This window comes from Mesoplodon bidens, assembly GCF_964165515.1.
Source record: "Mesoplodon bidens genome assembly, chromosome: 5".
Classification (NCBI taxonomy): domain Eukaryota; kingdom Metazoa; phylum Chordata; class Mammalia; order Artiodactyla; family Ziphiidae; genus Mesoplodon; species Mesoplodon bidens.
Genome location: NC_138161.1, coordinates 99,502,745 through 99,522,377, shown reverse-complemented (window position 1 = coordinate 99,522,377; position 19,633 = coordinate 99,502,745). Strand labels below are relative to the sequence as shown.

At 39.8% G+C, this 19,633-nt stretch overlaps 1 protein-coding gene across 8 annotated transcripts in view; it reads right to left on the bottom strand.

Moving 5' to 3' along the window:
• Nucleotides 1-18,595, bottom strand: part of KLHL24 (kelch like family member 24) — a 36,798-nt gene extending 18,203 nt beyond the window's left edge. For 2 of the 8 annotated variants that reach the window (XM_081236045.1, XM_081236051.1), the window contains exons 1-4: nucleotides 18,531-18,595; nucleotides 13,638-13,768; nucleotides 11,944-11,985; nucleotides 7,245-8,225 (exon numbers count right to left, since the gene is read on the bottom strand). In XM_081236045.1, the coding sequence (XP_081092171.1) occupies nucleotides 7,245-8,164 (920 nt within the window). In that variant the 5' untranslated portion in view covers nucleotides 8,165-8,225; nucleotides 11,944-11,985; nucleotides 13,638-13,768; nucleotides 18,531-18,595. Of the gene's footprint in view, nucleotides 1-4,271; nucleotides 5,917-7,244; nucleotides 8,226-11,943; nucleotides 11,986-13,637; nucleotides 13,769-18,393 lie in introns of those variants that run through there. The other 6 variants (XM_081236049.1, XM_081236047.1, XM_081236046.1 and 3 more) reach the window with 6 other exon arrangements.
• Nucleotides 18,596-19,633: the final 1,038 nt, after the last annotated feature.

The following is a 19,633-nucleotide window of genomic DNA, read 5'->3' as shown; positions in this document are numbered from 1 at the left end:
CTTACTGGTAAAAAATCAGGAAGAGTTCAAATGTGGGTGGGATGGCTATGGTTCACTGTAGATTTCATGTCAGGAAAACATGTTTACCATATATTAAGTAATAACAGCAGACTATGAAATAGATTACAACTTTGTAAAAGAAATAATAAATTCCTAGAGGATAAAAGGGAAGAATAAAGCCAAATGCCACAGTGCTATCTCTCGGAGATGGGAATATGGATATTATTTTTTGTTATCTCCAATTAACATAAATTACTCCACCCCCTCTTTTTGCCTCAAGTTAAGAAAGAAAAGAGGAGAAAACTCATACCTTACTATTAATAGCCACTACTGGGTTGTCTGCTCTTACATATGGGACAAGCATTTCTGCTATCACTTTTCTGCTACATGATCCTGCTCCCAAGGCCACAGGTAACTGTTCAGAGAAGGCTGTCTAGCTGAATCAGAGATTATCTCTCCACATGAGATGGGAGAGACTCAGTCTCTCTGAGTGACTGAACTTGTAATATAGAAACCAAATCCCATGAGTGGTCATATTCAACCAGACTAGTGAGAGAGAACGATGCAGATATGAAGAGAAAAGCAGAGGCAAGCGTTAAGAAGCACAGCTTGGTTTCTGATGGCTTTTCTGTAGCCTGTTCTAGTCTTCTTGGAAGTCCTGCTGAATTCCTGCCCTTAGGTTCTACAAGATAACGACTTCCTGTACCCTTTTAATACATATATCTGTCTTCTATGCTTACGCTGGTGAGCTGGTTTCAATTACTTGCCATCAGAATTCTGATACACTAGAGTTCAATGAACTGAGGAAAAAAACAACCTACAAATGGTTTTCAAACTCAGGAAAAGATGCTCAATCTTCCACATTAAAGAAATGCAAATCAAAATTATGGGATATAAATTTTCACTTTCCAGAGTAGCAAAGATTTACAAAAACTAATAATACACCGTCCTGGGAAAGGAGTGAAGAAATAGGGACTTTCATATTTTTAGATGAAGTATAAGTTGGAAGTCAATTTTTACAATATCTACCAAAATTTAAAATGCACATATCCTCTGACTGAGCAATTCCACTTCTAGTAATTTATGCTATAAATTATCAGACATATGTATGAGAATATTCACTGAGCACTGTTTGTGCTGAAAAAAATCTAGAAACCACCCAAACGTCCATCACCAAGAGATGGATTAAATAAATTATGGTATCCATAAATGTGATACATCTCTTTAAAAAGAATGAATTTGAAATTTTCCATAATGAAGAGTAAAAACAAAAATGGAGACCTATAAGTGCTAATATAGAACAACCTCCAAGATTTTTTTTTTTTTTTTTTTTTGAGGTACACGGGCCTCTCACTGTTGTGGCCTCTCCCGTTGCGGAGCACAGGCTCCGGGCATGCAGGCTCAGCGGCCATGGCTCATGGGCCCAGCCGCTCCGTGGCATGTGGGATCTTCCCGGACCAGGGCACAAACCCATGTCCCCTGCATTGGCAGGCGGACTCCCAACCACTGCGCCACCAGGAAAGCCCAACTCCAAGATACTTTTAAGTGATTAAAAACAAGGTGCAGGAACTGTGAGAGAAGTACACTACCGTCTGTATAAAAAACAGTAGAGACGTATGTGTACATACACACACACACACACACACACTTCTATATGCAAAGAATATTTCTAAAAAGAGTTTAAAAAAACTGGTAACAGGGAGATATCCTTTGGGATGAGAACTGATATATCAAGGGTCAGGTAGAGTGAGACTTAGGCACGTATACAGTACTTTTATGTAAAAATGAATTCAAAATAACAATGAACTAACATGTATAAAAATGGTAAATCATGCATCCGATGATATAGTAGATTATCACTCTTAAGAGGGACTGGAACAAAAATTCAGAACACTGAGTTCTAAAATTTTATTTCTTTTTTTTTTTTTTTTGCGGTACGCGGGCCTCTCACTGTTGTGGCCTCTCCCGTCGCGGGGCACAGGCTCCGGACGCGCAGGCTCAACGGCCATGGCTCACGGGCCCAGCCGCTCCGCGGCATGTGGGATCTTCCCGGACCGGGGCACGAACCCGTGTCCCCTGCATCGGCAGGCGGACTCTCAACCACTGCGCCACCAGGGAAGCCCTAAAATTTTATTTCTTAAAAAAAAAAAAATCTTAACCTTAGTCTTCTCACTGATTTACTCAATAAGAACTTGAACCTTGTCCTCATTATGGCAATCAGGTTCCTATTTTCATTATATAGTAACTGATTATCAGACAAGAGGTAGTAGAAAGTATTAGAAGAGACAAGTACTTAACCAATTCCAAACTCAAAGTGATGAACTTATTAAATCTTAGCTATCTCTATTGTTTAATGGAGTGTGGCAGATATTCTTCCATAGGTATGAACAATTTACACAGACCATTTGATAGCAAGCATTTCTCTCAAACCACATTTCCTATTCTATAAAAGTATAGCGCAAATTTAAAATGTATTTTGATTATTCATGAAACCAGCAATAATTTTTATTAAGCATTTTTATGTCAAATACTAGGTTATGCATTTTTCATATGACAGTTCTAGTCCTCACAACAATCTTACAAGGTAGATGGTATTATGCTTATTTTACAGATGAGGAAACTGACACATAGAGAAGTTAAAGTGCTTTGCCCAGCATCACAGAATTAACTGGTTATTAGAGCTAGGTTCTAGTCCAGAGGTCTATCTGATTCTGAAGCCAGTACTCTTGACACATTGTGGGGCTTGCACTATGTGTTTATTAAAAACAGTATTATACATTAATACAGAATTTTTTTTTTTTTTTTTTTTTTTTTTTGCGGTACACGGGCCTCTCACTGTTGTGGCCTCTCCCGTTGCGTTGCGCAGGCTCCAGACGCGCAGGCTCAGCGGCTATGGCTCACGGGCCCAGCCGCTCTGCGGCATGTGGGATCCTCCCAGACCGGAACACGAATCCATGTCCCCTGCATCGGCAGGCGGACTCTCAACCACTGCGCCACCAGGGAAGCCCCAGAAATTTAAAGTTGTATAACCTATATTAGTAAAAACAACTATTCCTAAGCTTTACTCCCTCTGTGATTGGTCTCCACTATTTCTTCTTTATATACCCAAGGTTTACAACTGGCAGTACCAAGTATCAAAGTTTTCATGGTCTTATGTTCTATATCCTCTTCCTAGAAACCTGCCATCACACTCCATTTCTAATAGAATGTATCTTGGGTTTTTTTCTGTCATTTAAGAGACACATGGGTGTATGTATAGGTAGACTATCCAGTATGGCTTGAGCTCTGGAAAATACTTGGCACACAATAAACACTAAAGAAATATTGGATGAAGTGAAGAGTATAACCTAACTGCACAGTGGTGGGATGGGACTGTCACTGCCCTAATCCAGAGCTGATCTTTGCCATCACTAATGGTGGAACAACCAGATATGCTGTGCCTCCCAATGTGATGCAATGTGATATATACATTACCTACGATGAATTCTAATAAAAAATATTTAACTTGTCTCCATCGAGCTGAAGCTAACTTCCAGTTTCCAGGAAACAGCTAAATGCAGCTAAGTGACACCATAAGGAAGCAATCAGACTAATACAGAAGGTGGAATATTTTTCTGGACAACTTGACCATGAACAAGTCAGAATCATGACAAAGGAACTGTTTTGAAATAAAAGACTTCATGGAAATAACCAGATGCAATGAGTAGTCCCGGACTGGATCCAGGTTCATTAAAGGACAGTTTGGAAAAGACTGGGGAAATGTGAATATGGATTGGATATTAAATAATATGAAAGAATCATTCTTAACTTTGAGGTTAATTTTGCCTGTTATTGTTTTAAAGATGCATCTTCAAGTAAATATATATATTTTATATATGTATAACTATATGTATATAATTTAAAAAAAAACATTGGCTGAATGATTGAACGAATGAAAAAGTCTGGGCTGGAGATATAGTTTTGATAGTCAATAGCAAGCATGGTAATCAAAACCATGAGAATAGATGAGATCATCTAGGAAAGTATCAAGGCAAGACGAAGAGAGGTTAACCAAGGGAATATCAACATTTCAAACACTAGAAAAAGTGCTATCAAATTGAAAATGAGTAGCTGGAGAAGAGGACCATGAGGGAAATTGTACCCCTGAAGCTAATGGAAGAGAGTTTCAAGACAGATTAAAGCAATTAAAAATGTCAGATCCTAAACAGAGATCAAGGTGAATAAAGACTGAAAAGAGGCTAACAAATAACAAGTAGAAGGTCACTGATGACCTGATTGAGAGGAGTTTCAGTAGACTGACTGGAGCAGAAGTCAGAGGAGTGAGCTGCAGTTGAAGAAGTGGAGACATCACTCCTCTTACAAAGTTTGTAGCTTCTCAGAAAGATGAGAACCTGTATAAATAATACATATTGTTCAGATAAGGAAATTCCTAGTGATTAGTACTAACATGCAGTAACAGGTAAGTGGAAGACAGAATATAAAGGATAGAAGGTGATGGCAGAGTTGTAAAATAAAGGATTCCTCCAGATTCCTCACGTAATACATAAAATATAAAATTTACATACAATAAATATCTGCTATTATATTTACAATAGTCTGCAAATTCAATAAAACTATAGTTTGATATTTTTCCTACTGGCCGCCTAAAGAAAAGTGATATCATAATCTTATATAGATGTGTTTCACTGTATGAAATGGATTGGTTCCCTTAAAAATTGGATGTAAAATTGTATTTTTATAAATCAAATAACTAAGAAAATCAGAAAATTCTCTAGTTATAATGTAAGCCTAATTACCTTTAGGCTGCACTCTGATTTCATTCTGGTCATACCTTTATAAACAAATAATTTTAATATAAATGACTTTTGATTCTACAACATATATTCCTTGGTCCCTATTCTAATCCTATGCAGATGGGAGATATGGGGGATAGATATTATTAACTCTATTTGACCCAAAACCATTCTGTCTACCACGGGGGATTCTGTTTGTAAAAATATATGATTCTCCCCTTGGAAAGACACTATTTACCCAGAAAAGTTCTGGAACAGCCCCAAAGCTGTTTAGCTTTCTTAATTAATACATTTAAGAACCTTGGTCTGTCACCTTGGTCTATTCTTAGGCTCAGCCAAAGTCTCTTAACAGTCCTAAATGGAAGAACTTAAAAAAAATCATCAGTGTATTTTATAGAATACAACTGTAGTTTTTGTTCTTTGTTAAAAGACTAGGAGTAAAGTATTTTATATTTCTTTTTTTAAAATTTGTGTTTTTTTTTTTGGCTGCGTTGGGTCTTCGTTGCTACGTGCGGGCTTTCTCTAGTTGGGGCAAACGGGTTACTCTTCGTTGCGGAGCACGGGCTCTAGGCACACGGGCTTCAGTAGTTGTGGTGCACGGGCTCAGTAGTTGTGGCTCGCGGGCTCTAGAGTGCAGGCTCAGTAGTTGTGGCTCACGGGCTTAGTCGCTCCGCAACATGTGGGTTCTTCCCAGACCAGGGGTCAAACCCGTGTCCCCTGCATTGGCAGGCAGATTCTTAACCACTGCACCACTAGGAAAGTCCTTATATTTCTTTCTTATAAAACAGTTACTTTTAACTAAAGTCGCCTGACTTTGAAGAGAAAATGCATTCTAACCCTAATACGAAGAAATATTACATTAATTTTTTTTATATAAATTTATTTTTGGCTGTGTTGGGTCTTCGTTTCTGTGCGAGGGCTTTCTCCAGTTGCGGTGAGCGGAGGCCACTCTTCATCGTGGTGCACGGGCCTCTCACTGTCGCAGCCTCTCCCGTTGTGGAGCACAGGCTCCAGACGCGCAGGCTCAGTAGTTGTGGCTCACGGGCTTAGTTGCTCCACAGCATGTGGGATCTTCCCAGACCAGGGCTCGAACCCGTGTCCCCTGCATTGGCAGGCAGATTCCCAACCACTGCGCCACCAGGGAAGCCCCTACGTTAATTTTTGTAATAATAGTTACTCAATATTGTATCCAATTTATAAAGAAGTTCAGACTGTCAAGTACTGGGAGTTTTCTTAAAGTGGGTCAGACCAACACTACACTATATAAATAATAATGGCCAATAATTTTTAAAGCACTTCCTAGTGCCACTTTCTATGCTGAGAAGCTTAAGGATTACTGCATTAAATAGTTGCAATGGCAAAACCTGTGAAGTAAGCACCATTTATCATAATTTTCATTTTACATATTTAGAAACAGATTAAATATTGCTATATCCAAACTAGTGTAGAGTTTAAAGACATGTTATCTCACAATATGCTGAATTTTAATTAAAAACATGCTATCTCACAATATGTTGAATTTTAATCACATGCCAAAACAATGATAATCAAAATCAATGCCAAAAATGTGGTTCGAGAGCTACGCTATAGTAAATTTATAGAAAAAGTGGAGATGGTATGGGAAAACAAACATCAGTTTCACACAATGTGAATATATTTAACACTATTAACAGTACACTTAAAAATGGTTAGGATGGTAAATTTTATGTTATGTGTTTTTTACCACACACACCAAAAAAGTTAGCTTTGTTAGAAAAATATTTAAAAGATTCTTTACTATAATATTTCTCACAATAGCCGATTTTTGCTTATTCACAGTAAAACACGTTTAATACTATTCCTTTCCTTATTAAGGCATAAAGATTATTTTTCTACAGTTTATGAATTAAAATCTATAGGTGTTTTAAATCTAGTAACTGTGGCAATGAGAAAAGATCTGAAGCCTTGGTTTTACATCTGAGAACCCCCTCAATCTATATCAGCTTACTTACTTCACCTGTATATTTCATGCTGTCTGTTAGGAAAAAGGTTAGTCTGTGAATATACAAATTGTTTTTTATAAGTAGAGGCAATCCAATGGAGTCTAACAAACTCTAGCTACCTTACATCCAAAGATCTTTAGGGAAAAAAAAGTGGAATAAATTTGGTACCCTACAAAGGTTAAGAGAAATTAAAGAAATATGTTGAAACATGCAGAGCTGCAAAGACCCTCTGCAATGCCATCTCGTAGCTCAGAATAACAGTAACAAAAAATGCTATTGTTGAATCTAGTCTTCACTGGGAAAGAAATTCTAATGATTTGTAATCCAAAACAAATCTCAAATTATATAAAGCAACATGCAGACGATACATATGACTACACTGAGATTACACTAAGAAAGTTTTAAAATATTTTAAAAACAAAAATTGTTGTTAATTATGTTGTAGTTAATATGTAAACAGTCTTCTTACCTGCGTGGCCTTGTCCTTGGGGACATCATTTCATTCCCAAGTATGTGGTACCGTCTTGCTTCATGCAACAGCTGATAACACTCAGGAGAATTCTGGATCAGTTGGTCCACCTCAACTGTTTGAACAAAGTAGTTGGGATGCAACAGAGGGAGTCTCACATGTGTCAGGAGCTCATGTAACAGTGGTCTTCTCAGATCAACAGCACGATAGACCCAACGCATGACGGCTTCAAAAACCATCTCCTCTTTGCCAATAACAAGTTCATCACTACAAATATAATCAATAAGTTCATCTTTGTCAAGCTCAAGAAATTCTTCATGCTGGGACACATCCTCAAAAGTCTGTAATGCAAAATTCTTGCATTTTGTGAAGAGTGTTTTGAGGGAATGGGTATCAGCAAAGCGCTGGATTCCTAAGCAATTGCAAGGATCAAGTTGCTCCTCCAAGAATTTGGCACATGCATCACGGAGAACACTTATCTGAAAAAGGCTTGATGTTTCAAAGAGATACTGTACATTCTCTGTAGTGATCTTCACTTTTCCAGTATAAACATACTGCAAAAAACATTCCATAGCTTCAGCTAAAATACCATTGATCTCAACCAACATTTCTCGGCTTTCCCTGTGGTCATTACAAAACATAGCTCTGAAGTAGCTACTACAGGCTGAGAGAACAGCTCTATGGCAAGGAAATTCTTTTCCTTCCACACAAATGATAACATCTGTGAACAAACGACTATCTCGGAATTCATTAAATATCTGGAGTATGTTTTCAGCATGGGATGATCCTGAAGAGAAGTCAAAAAACTCACGGCCTGTCAGAGATTTAGGGTCCATTTCAAAAACTTTACGCTTTGTTGCTGGTGAATCACGCACTCCGAGATCCTCTCTGTTTAGTCTTCGTCCCAATATTAGTACCATTGTTACATCAGTTGACTATATAATTGTTGAGAAATAACTGTTAAGGATCTTCCTTATGTGGCTAAAAGTAAAAAAAAAATAAACCATTTCAATATGTAGAAAGTTCAGTACTCAACTGACATTTCATTTTGATGTAAACACTACAATAAAATTACACAATCAATATATTTCATACAGGCTTTAGAACACTATATCTCATTTTAATAAAAACTGATAAATAAAAATTTCTACAATTAGAACATTAGGGGTAATTTGTAATAGTAGTCCTTAAACCCCCCCAGTTGAAAGGATGCTATGTAAGTTGTGAATTACTAATAACCTTCTGTTTCCCTTTTACACAACTGGGTTTCAGTTACTGAATGTAGAGTTAAGTCAGAATGCTGTAAGACACAGAACTTGAGTACATTCAAACCCTAATATAAATGTTTATTATTTTAACATAGTGCTGCTAAGAAGAATTCAGCTATATCTATCAATGGCCTTTAAAAATATGTATGTTGTTTGACTAGTAAGTCCCTTTCTAGCAATCTATCTTAAGGAAATAATCAGGATTATACGGAAAGATTTATCTACAGTTGTTCAATGTGTATTAATAGAAAATACTTAAAACAACCTAAGTACCCTACAATAGGGGATTAGTTAAACCATAGTACATATTAAGGATGGAACACAGTCCCTGCAGCCATTAAAAATTATATAGACTATTTAATGACATGGGGAAGCATTAACCAGATAATAAGTAAAAAGCAGATATCAAAACATATGCAAATAGACATAAATACACTACCAAATGTAAAATAGATAGCTAGTGGGAAGCAGCCGCATAGCACAGGAAGATCAGCTCAGTGCTGTGTGTCCACCTAGAGGGATGGGATAGGGAGGGTGGGAGGGAGACACAAGAGGGAAGAGATATGGGGATATATGTATATGTATAGCTGATTCACTTTGTCATACAGCAGAAACTAACACACCATTGTAAAGCAATTATACTCCAATAAAGATGTTAAAAAAAATTGAAGCAAGAGTTAGAGCTGGACTAGGGGTATAAGAATTTTTCTCAGATTCTCCCCATTCTAGGTAGGTCTCTAAGAATTTTTATCTAAAGCAGCTGGGAGACTTATGTAGCTCTCTGTATACTATGTAGGCACATATTATAGTATAGATGTATGTATGTATAAATGTTTTTACTGCTGGAAAAGGAAAAAAACACAAAAAACATGCAAACAAACAAAAAACATATGCAAAGAGGGGTGCAGTGGATAAGACTCTGCACTCCCAATACAGGGGTCCTGGGTTTGATCCCTGGTCAGGGAACTAGATCCCATATGCATGCTGCAACTAAGGAGCTGACATGCTGCAACTAAGAAGCTGGTGAGCCGCAACTAAGGAGCCCACCTGCTGCAACCAAATAAATAAATATTTTTAAAAATGCGCAAAGAAAATAAAAAAATTTAAGTATCACTGCATCTAGGCATAGAAAAAAGGAGGCATGTATGTCAAATGATAAGTATTTATTTATCTTCTGTCTTCCTCTATTTTACCCAAAATCTGCACTATAATTATGTAGTACTGGGTTTTTAGATTTTTTTAAATGTATGTTATTTATGCCCTGCTCCCTTTCACTGATAAGAAACATCCTCAAATCTCCCTCAAAAACGGCTCTGAATAGGTAACTGATGGATTGAAGTACTGGACTATAGCTATCAATTCTCTTAAATTCTGTTTAAGGTGGTTCTTTTACTCCTACTCTCTTTTCACATCTCTGTAAGTTGATATGTGATCCAAAGTGTATTTGTAATTGGCTTCTACCTCCATACATTTTTTAAAAATAAATTTATTTATTTTTAATTTTGGCTGCGTTGGGTCTTCATTGCTGTGTGCAGGCTTTCTCTAGTCGTGGCGAGCGGGGGCTACTCTTTGTTGCAGTGTGCAGGCTTCTCATTGTGGTGGCTTCTCTTGTTGAGGAACACGGGCTCTAGGCACATGGGCTTCAGTAGCTGTGGTGTGTGGGCTCAGCAGTTGTGGCTCACGGGCTCTAGAGCGCAGGCTCAGTAGTTGTGGCACATGGGCTTAGTTGCTCCATGGCATGTGGGATCTTCCCAGACCAGGGCTCAAACCCGTGTTCCCTGCATTGGCAGGCGGATTCTTAACCACTGTGCCACCAGGAAAGCCCCCATACATTTTTGCTTTCTCAAAGTTTAAATGAAAATGTGTTCAGAATGCAAAACAAAATAACATACTGCAAGTACTAAGAATTTCCCTTTGGCTAAAAGGGACAAGTAGGAAAACATAAATGAAAAGATACTCTGCTTTCTGTAACCAATAACTTTACTGGATCTGGTATTCGTTATCTGGTATCTTATTGTATCTGTATCTGATAAATTTGGGGATAGCATATTGAGGGAGTTGGATTAATATAAGGCTGATTAAAATTTTATATGAGTTAAAGGTCTTTTTATGCTATTTTCTGCCCCTTAATTCTCATGGCTATTTTCTTTGATTGTTGACTGCCAAGAGGTCTTCCACTGCTTTACCAGAAAATCCTGAATTAGAACAGCTATAAAATCACCTCGTATTAAATGCATTCAACAGCAACAAGATACATGTCTACTGCTTTGTATGTAAAAGAGACTATCTCATAGATCTGGGCTATTTCCTTCCAAGAAGCTTCTGTGTGGCTTTTTGGACAGCCTCACTTTCTCTGGACTTTCTGAGAACTCTTCCATGAACTAGTCCACAACAGCACGAAATATAAACTCTGTATTGATGACAGACTAAATGATTTACGCAATTGTGTCTTAGGAATATGAGATGCATTTCAGAGTGTATCCTTTGGGCTTCCAGATGTAATTCAGTAGACTTTAAAATAAGACTGAATTCTTCTAAAAATTGAGCAAATATCAAAGCATCATTATTCCCATCAGGAAAAAGTAGCAAATAAGTAGGCAAAACACGAGGACAATGTTTGTTCCAAAGAAATATGATGACTGAAAATAATACCTACATAAGTTAGTGGATGCAAGGGTGACTGGACTCTCAATGACTGACTGCCAAAGACACATAATTTGTCTAGAAAAGGTAGTATCCCTTTCTTTCTCTCCCTCATTTCCTTCAGAAGCTTTATTCTTGGAGCTACACTCTCACTTGAAAGGAAGATTTTTAAGGGAAAGATTCTTCTGGTTAAGAGTACTCTAGAGTTTATTTCCAACTACAGAACTCATAAATGTTGTAGACCTAGTTTCAGATTGCTAGGTAGATTTAATAATTACCTGTTTTTGGCCTATGTCCCAGAAAAATGAAGGGAGATAACTTATTTTAGTGTCTTTTGGACTGGAGAAACGGTAGAATAGGGACTGAGGATATTCGGAAGGAGTAGAAAGGAGTGTGTAAACAGTTTATTTGGGGGCTTCCCTGGTGGCGCAGTGGTTAGGAAGCCGCCTGCCAATGCAGGGGACATGGGTTTGAGCCCTGGTCCGGGAAGATCCCTCATGCCACGGAGCAACTAAGCCCGTGAGCCACAACCACTGAGCCTGCGCTCTCAACTAGAGAAAGCCCCCGTGCAGCAACGAAGACCCAATGCATCCAAAAATAAATAAATTTATTAAAAAAAAAAGTTTATTTGGTAACAGAAAAGTCTGTGATGCTGCCTTCCTATCTGATCTTGAGGACAGAATTGTTCCCTGTTACTCTGATGGTCTGTGACCCCTGGTTGAAGGAAAATGACTTACATTTTCTAATAACAATGCTTAGAGAGTTTATAAACATTATAAATATAATACCTTTTTAGCATTTGCTTGATCAAAGCCCCAGTTTTTCCACACCTAAAAAAAATGGAAAACAGCAACACATAAATCAGATAGTAATCACTTATGTATAACTGGTGTTATTTACTAATATGCTGAAAGAAGGTTTTAGTAGATTTCAGTTTGTGACTGCAAGTTTACTTCTGCATAGGAAAACCAATCCTGAATAATAATCCTTAAAGCAAATTAATAACTTTATGCTATATCTAAAATAGTTTCCTTATTTATCAACTTCGTTCCTTGACAATTTTATCCTGCAGTAAGGTTTCTTGAGTGAAATATGAGTAAACAAATATTCATGTCAACATCAAGCTAACAGTGGAATTGAGATGAGGAAACATATCCTATGATAACTCTGCATTGGATATTTGAAGAATGTCTGGTAACTAATGTTTCATCTGAGTTTGGGGTCATTAAATAACTCTGAGTTGGTCTATCAATACTACCCAAAGCAAACAGTTTAGTCATTATATATTTTACATAACTATGAAAGCAATGACAAAATCTCAAGTATTCTGGGTAATTCAGGAAAAAAATTTCAGTTTTTAATTCTTAGTTATCTAGTTTATCCATATAGAATCACCATGCTTATCAAGTAATTATCTTAAATTTTTTAGTATATAAATGCATATTTCTTCTGCTTTTTTGATCCTTATAGACTTTAGTACCTGTAGAAACCAACCAATTCAGCACAATTTTTCGTTGTTGTTGTTGGAAGGGGAAGAGAGGAATGCTTAAGAGAGAATACTGGAACCTTGAACTGTACACAGAATACCAGTAGTATTTAAGCACAAGTGATTCTGGTTTCTGGCCTAGATATCTATAAATAGAACTCATAAATTCTTTTTTTTTTTTTTTTTTTTGCGGTACGCAGGCCTCTCACTGTTGTGGCCTCTCCTGCCGCAGAGCACAGGCTCCGAACGCACAGGCTCAGCGGCCACGGCTCACGGGCCTAGCCGCTCCATGGCATGTGGGATCTTCCCGGACCGGGGCACAAACCCGTGTCCCCTGCATTGGCAGGCGGATTCTCAACCACTGCGCCACCAGGGAAGCCCAGAACTCATAAATTCTTAACAAGTTTAGGCAAATTCAAAAGTGGATCCAGAAAACCAAGATACAGACTACTGATTTTTTTCTACACGTGTACACAAACACACATCTCTATACCCTGATTATTGTTTGATTGTGAAGTGAATGTTATCTTGCTTGTTTCTTTATTTGCAGAAGTCAATCTAACTTGTGTATACCTTGGTAAAGAATATTTCAACTTGGTCAAATTAGGGGATTGTTAGTCCTAGCTAAGTAAGTTTTCCCCCCAATAAGACAGTAAGATCCTGAGCCAATGTAGGGATTCGAGTCAATTCAAGAAACAATTCTAGAGAGCCCACCCCCTGTCTGCCACTGGGATGGTGAATATTGGATTCAGATCCAATTTTAGATGCTGTGGGGTTGGCTAAGATTAGAATCAAACAAGAACTAAAAGACTGATACTAAAATAGATTCAAATTCTCAGTGTTTCTCTAGCAGAAAACACAAATTGTTTCTCTGCTAGAATGCCAATGGGAATAGATTCTCTCATGACTGATCTAGTCTAGAATTATACCATAAGGAGTAGAAGGGCAAGGCAATTCATTCGGGCATTTTCTGAAGGGTTTTTAGGTAATACTTACCAACCTAATCAGTAAGGGCTAGGGACCGAGGAGGTCAGTGTACGAGGTCCAAAGGTGTTATATAGTATCAGAATTGATTTTAGAGTGTAGAACTGCAATCAAGCTTATTTTTCCTTTAGAATGCAGGACCCCTATACAAAGAAACAAGTTACTATTAGCCTTAAAATAGCATGGATTAGTGAGGGGCTTACAAAGACTAATAAATACCAGATGGTAAAGGAAACCAACAACATTTTTACTAACATGGTCCCTGCAACTCGCAGTAATCAATTGCTACATGCTATGCTCCACACTACTCCATTTTCTCAAATTCAACTTTGAGTGAAGAACAACATAGCAGAAACAGCAAAATTACTAAAGAATAAGAGTTTTATCTTTAAAGATATACAGTAACTCAACAGAAGGAAAGTCAGAAAACACTGTAACATAGTAAATCCATTATTTAAAAATAACTAGGAAATTATATTTAACATGGAACTATCTGAAACCAAGCAGTTTTTTTCACCGCATTTTCTCAAATGCTAATTTATTTGAACCATTCTATTTAATGACCACTTTTTAGAAGTTGTAAATTTATACTCTTCAATTTAAACCTTTACTCTTGGAGTAGCGGTTCCTGAACCAAATTTTACAAATGCAACACTTAAAGTCCAGTCTTCAAGCTGTTATTTTCAACATTTCTAATTTTCTTAATGAAACCACCAATAACATACTTACTCACCATAAGATATCAAAAACCAAAAAAACCCTTAAATTTCTTTGTCTAGAATTATACCAAGTGATTATCCCTTGTTTACATGAACTTGAAATAGTCAATACAATATTACTTTGATTAACGAGAGAAAGAGAAATAAGAGGTATCTGATGATGAAAAATTTAGGAGTTCTTAAACAATGTGTCAGACTAAACAATTATGGCTCTATAACTGAAAAAAGAATACTGTCTTCTCCCTAATCACAGAACAAAAAAGTTGAACTTATCCATTCACTGTTTATCTCCCTTGCTTTAAAACTTTTGGCTACTAATATTCCCCAACCCCCAAAGGAAGAAAAAAAGATTGTTAATCATCAGACATCATACTTGATATAAAGCTGTCCTATTGAACCTACTTGACATGTAAACTTAATGTCCTTGGTTTTATCTTGCTAGAAGATATCTAATGCATTGTTTTATTTTAAAATCTTAAGACCTGTAGGTATCTCATTATGTTTACTTTTAGCAAAATTGTTTTGGGGGGCTTTCCTGGTGATTCAGTGATTAAGAATCCGCCTGCCAATGCAGGGGACACGGGTTCGAGCCCTGGTCTGGGAAGATCCCACATGTCGCAGAGCAACTAAGCCCATGTGCCACAACTACTGAGCCTGTGCTCTAGAGCCCGCAAGACACAACTACTGAAGCCCACACAACTAGAGCCTGTGCTCCGCAACAAGAGAAGCCACCACAATGAGAAGCCTGAGCACGGCAACGAAGAGTAGCCCCCGCTCGCCGCAACTAGAGAAAGCCCACGCGCAGCAACGAAGACCCAACACAGCCAAAAATAAAAATAAACAAAATAATTTTTTTTAAATTGTTTTTGGTTCTCTTATTAGAATTAATTAAATCTGCAAGGACATGACCTGGTACTCTGCCACTTGAACAAGTTTGAGATCCAATATTTTTCGAGACCTCTCTATGTATAAAAGCACTTTTAAGTCAGTGATTTTTATTTACCTTAGTGGTTGACACAAATTATTTACAGAAGTAAGTTTTAGAAAGCACTGAGTAAAGAGCAAAGCCTAATGACTTTTATTTACTTTTTTTTGCAGTACGCGGGCCTCTCACTGTTGTGGTCTCTCCCGTTGCGGAGCACAGGCTCTGGACGCGCAGGCTCAGCGGCCATGGCTCACGGGCCTAGCCGCTCCACGGCATGTGGGATCTTCCTGGACCGGGGCACGAACCCGTGTCCTCTGCATCGGCAGGCGGACTCTCAACCACTGCGCCACCAGGGAAGCCCCCAGCCTAATGACTTTTAGACATCAATTTAGTAGACTTTAAAATGTGCCAAATGCTGAAAAATTGTAGCCCCTGGCTGATGAATTTAGGCAGAGTGACAAACTTTAATTTAAAAAAGCTAGTTTAGCTATTGTTTTTAATAGGAGAAAGAATAGGGTTTTAAAATGTCAACAGTTGTCAAGTGGCCACATACTCTTCGTTTCAGTCACAACAGAAATAGAATCATACAAAATATATATGCTTATATATTTCATATACTTATGAGGATATACTAGGATATTTTATTTACATTTTTTATACAGTCTATACCTAAATATTTATTGAAAAAGGATGTCCCAAATTCCTAGGTAAGAAAAAAGTACATACAGGGACTTCTCTGGTGGTCCAGTGGTTAAGACTCTGCGCTCCCAATGCAGGGGGCCAGAGTTCGATCCCTGGTCAGGAAACTAGATCCCGCATGCTGCAACTAAGAGATCCCCCCGTGCTGCAACTAAGACCTGGTGCAGCCAAATAAATAAATATTAAAAAAAAAGGGAGTATATACAAAAAATAACTGCAGTCTCTCATTTAATGAATAGTATTTGTTTTCCACAGACTTGACCTTTGGGTTTTAATAAAATGGCAGAAAAACAAAGAAACTAAAACAAAGTTTTCTGAAAAAGCATTAAGGTTTTAGTAAGTTGGACAAAAGCCAAGAAAGTTTAAATTAAAGCTGATAGTAAACACCAACTCAGAATATTATTTCTTCTTCCTGTTTAGAGACTACGTCACAGGCTTTGTATGGATAAGCAGGCTTATGAGTGGTGGTTTTATTTTTTACAAAGGTTAGAGGTTTGCAACTTGTACTTATTTAGAAATGTTAAATGCCTTCAATGCACAAGAGATGAGGCAGTTCAGGATCACAGAAGCTGCTCCTTCTGGCATAGTCATCCCAACTTGAATTTTAAAAATAAATTAAGAATGCATACAATAAGAACTGTTCATAGTCAATTCCTGTTTCACTCGGGGCGCTCAATCTACCTCCTACAGAAATGCACCGTCTTGGGTGAATTCCTACAGATTTATAGGAAAATAAAATCTGATAAAACCGAAGTTCCCTATTAAATCACAGATTAGGAAAACCGCATCTTCAACACACTGTGGCTAAAATGATTGTTCTTGTAGATTTTATTACTGTCATCATAGAAGAGTGAGCTATAATCCCCCAAACAAGGAAACAACTCATCTAAACCGGGGTATAGAAGAATCTTAACTTTTTTGGGGGGGCGGGGGGGAGGATATCCTCCAGTTATTTTTTTAAAAAACAGAACTCTAATTTTACATCTTAGTCGACGGCAAGCAGATTTTTCATCTATTTTACGTATTTAACAAAAACCAACCTCGCCGGTGGACATAAACAGTCTGTAGCTGCAAATACTAAGACATGATTTTTAAAAAGCTGTTCAAGAGAGCAAGTGATTAATCATTAAAATCCACTAACATTAACTGCGAAAGGTCGCTGCCTTAGGGGTGACTGTGAGGCACTCTAAAATGTGGCTTTACGGTCCTTATTTAGCTATTTAAACCCTGTTTACAGAACAGTCAGGAACTAATTCGCCTGAGGGCTACCATCTGGGTAGACAGGGCGACAGGAGTTAAAGAGGGATAATTTTCCGGTCCTCCGCGGGCGCCTACAGGCTCAGGCAGAAGCCGCGGCGGCCACCAAAGTATTAGCGGGTCAGCTGGGCCTCGCTCCCGAGTCCCCCGGCTCGGCAGCGCGCGCCGCCACAGGCTCCGCTCGGGTCGCAGCTGCACAACAGGCGAGCGCGCGCTCCCGCGTGTCCTCCAGATCACCTTCAAGGGGGCGGGGAAGAACTGCCTGGGCAAGTCCACCTCGCAACAAGACACCCGCCAATAAACACTCGGAACTCGCCCAGTCGTCCCGCCCGAAAGCACCCGCAGAGCCCCAATCCCCGCCGCGTTAACAGTCTTCGCCCCGAGTGTCCAGAACCTGGGGGCGGGGCCATTAGAAACTAAATTAAGAAACCGAGGCCTGGAGTGGTGGGAAGGGGAGATTGGGCGGGGACTCCGCCGGCGGAACGCCCGCTCCCCCGCCCGCGCCCGCTTCCGGGGGACCTTCTTTCCAGGGCCCGGCTCCCGGAGCGGGCCCCCAGGCGAGCGGTAATAAACAAAGGCTCGCGGGCGGTGGGGGCGGGGGTAACGGTCAGGTGACGGCGCCGAGCACATTTCGCAACTGCTTTAATGGGGATTCTCTAGCCTGCAGCCCTGGGACCCAACTTGACCCGTCAGTCCTCCCCGTTAGGATCAAACTGTCGCCCCCACCAAGCGGGAAGGTTTGATTTCAGACCTTCGCATTCTCAGCGCTACCTTCGATTAAAAAAGAGCGGCGCTCCGTTCGAAGCCCATCGGCAAAATGCGGGACCCCTCTCCCCAGCCCTGTCCGCCAGCTGCTCCCCGTCCCCCAGGGTGACCCGCACCTGCTACCCCCAGCCCCGGCGGCCATGCCCCTCCCAACCCGCCCGCGGCGGGTGCGCCAGCAGCGCCGCGGTTCCGGGGCGGTAGTGCCAGGAGTTGGGGGTGCCCTTCCTTTTAGAGTGTGGTTGCGGAACCGGGACTGACAACTCCCAGGGGAGCCCCGGAGATTCCCTCGCCCCAAACAGGGGCCCTGCAGCCCCACCCGCAATCTCTCCTCAGACCCCTCCTCTGGCTCCGAGAGGCCGACCGCCGCAGGCTTCCCTCCTGCAGACATCCCCGTGGTCATGACCTCGGCCGCCCCTCCGCCCCGGCTCTGGCCGGTTCCTCGCCTTTCGGCCGGTCCCGAAGCTGTCATCCCCGGGTACCTCTCAGCGAAGGCTGGAGGCGGCCAGCAGCAGTGGTCAGCAGTGGCGGCCCCCGCCGTACCTTAGCTTCCGGCGGCGCAGCGCTGTCTCCAGCGCCGGCGTCTCCTCGAGCCACCCGTCTCTCCGCAGCTCACAACAAAGGAAACATGTGACCGCCCGGGCCAAAACACTGAACGTCACGCAACCCTGGCCAATCCGAGTGGGCGCCCACCGCCCCGGGGGACCCTGGGAGATGTAGTTCCTATTCCGGGGGGGGTGGCCGCCCTGGCAGCTTGGATTTCCCGCTATAGGGCGGGTGTCGGACGTGGGGCTTGAGATCCAATCCAAAGGCTATTGACTCGGAAACAGTTTTAAGTAGAGATAGGTTAAGGAACTGCATCCGTGTTAGGAGCCTAGTGGGAAACCTCAGTCGGATGTTTATTGCCACGTCCCTAGGCAAAAGCACATAATCAAGAATTCTCAGAACCCTAGAGTTTGGGACCAGGCTTAGAGACCTTTTAATTTGACCCCTTGGTATAGAATCGGGAAATCTGAGGATCTGAGAGATGAAAGGGACTACAACCCTAGTAGCTAGACAGCGCAAGGAAACTAAATTTCACTGTAAATCTATTACTGTCACCTGTATCATCCTGGGTTAACTTTCTATTTTAAAAGTACATGCAAATCAGACAAAGTTTTCACAAATCCCTGTTTTCTGATTCCCCAAAAGACAGTATTATTTTTTTAATTTAATTTTATTTATTTTTTTATACAGCAGGTTCTTATTAGTTATCCATTTTATACATATTACTGTATATGAAATAGAGACACAGATGTAGAGAACAAATGGACACCAAGCGGGGGAAGTGGCAGGGGTAAGGGCATGATGAATTGGGAGATTGGGACTGACATATATACACCAAAAGACATTATTTTATCTTTTCGTTTCAGCAAATATTTTTTCAAGGTTGAGTACACCTCCAGATTTTGAAACATTTAACTAGTTTTTGGTTTCTGATATCAAAATTATAACTTCTCTCTCTTCCATAATTTATGAATACAGTCATGCTTTTATTAAATAAGAGGATGTGTTCCAGTGACCAGAGGTGTATATAATATAGAAGTCTTGTGTCCAGGCCTTTTAAACAGGCTTTTTAGTTCTCTTTTCCATCTGTTATTAAAAAT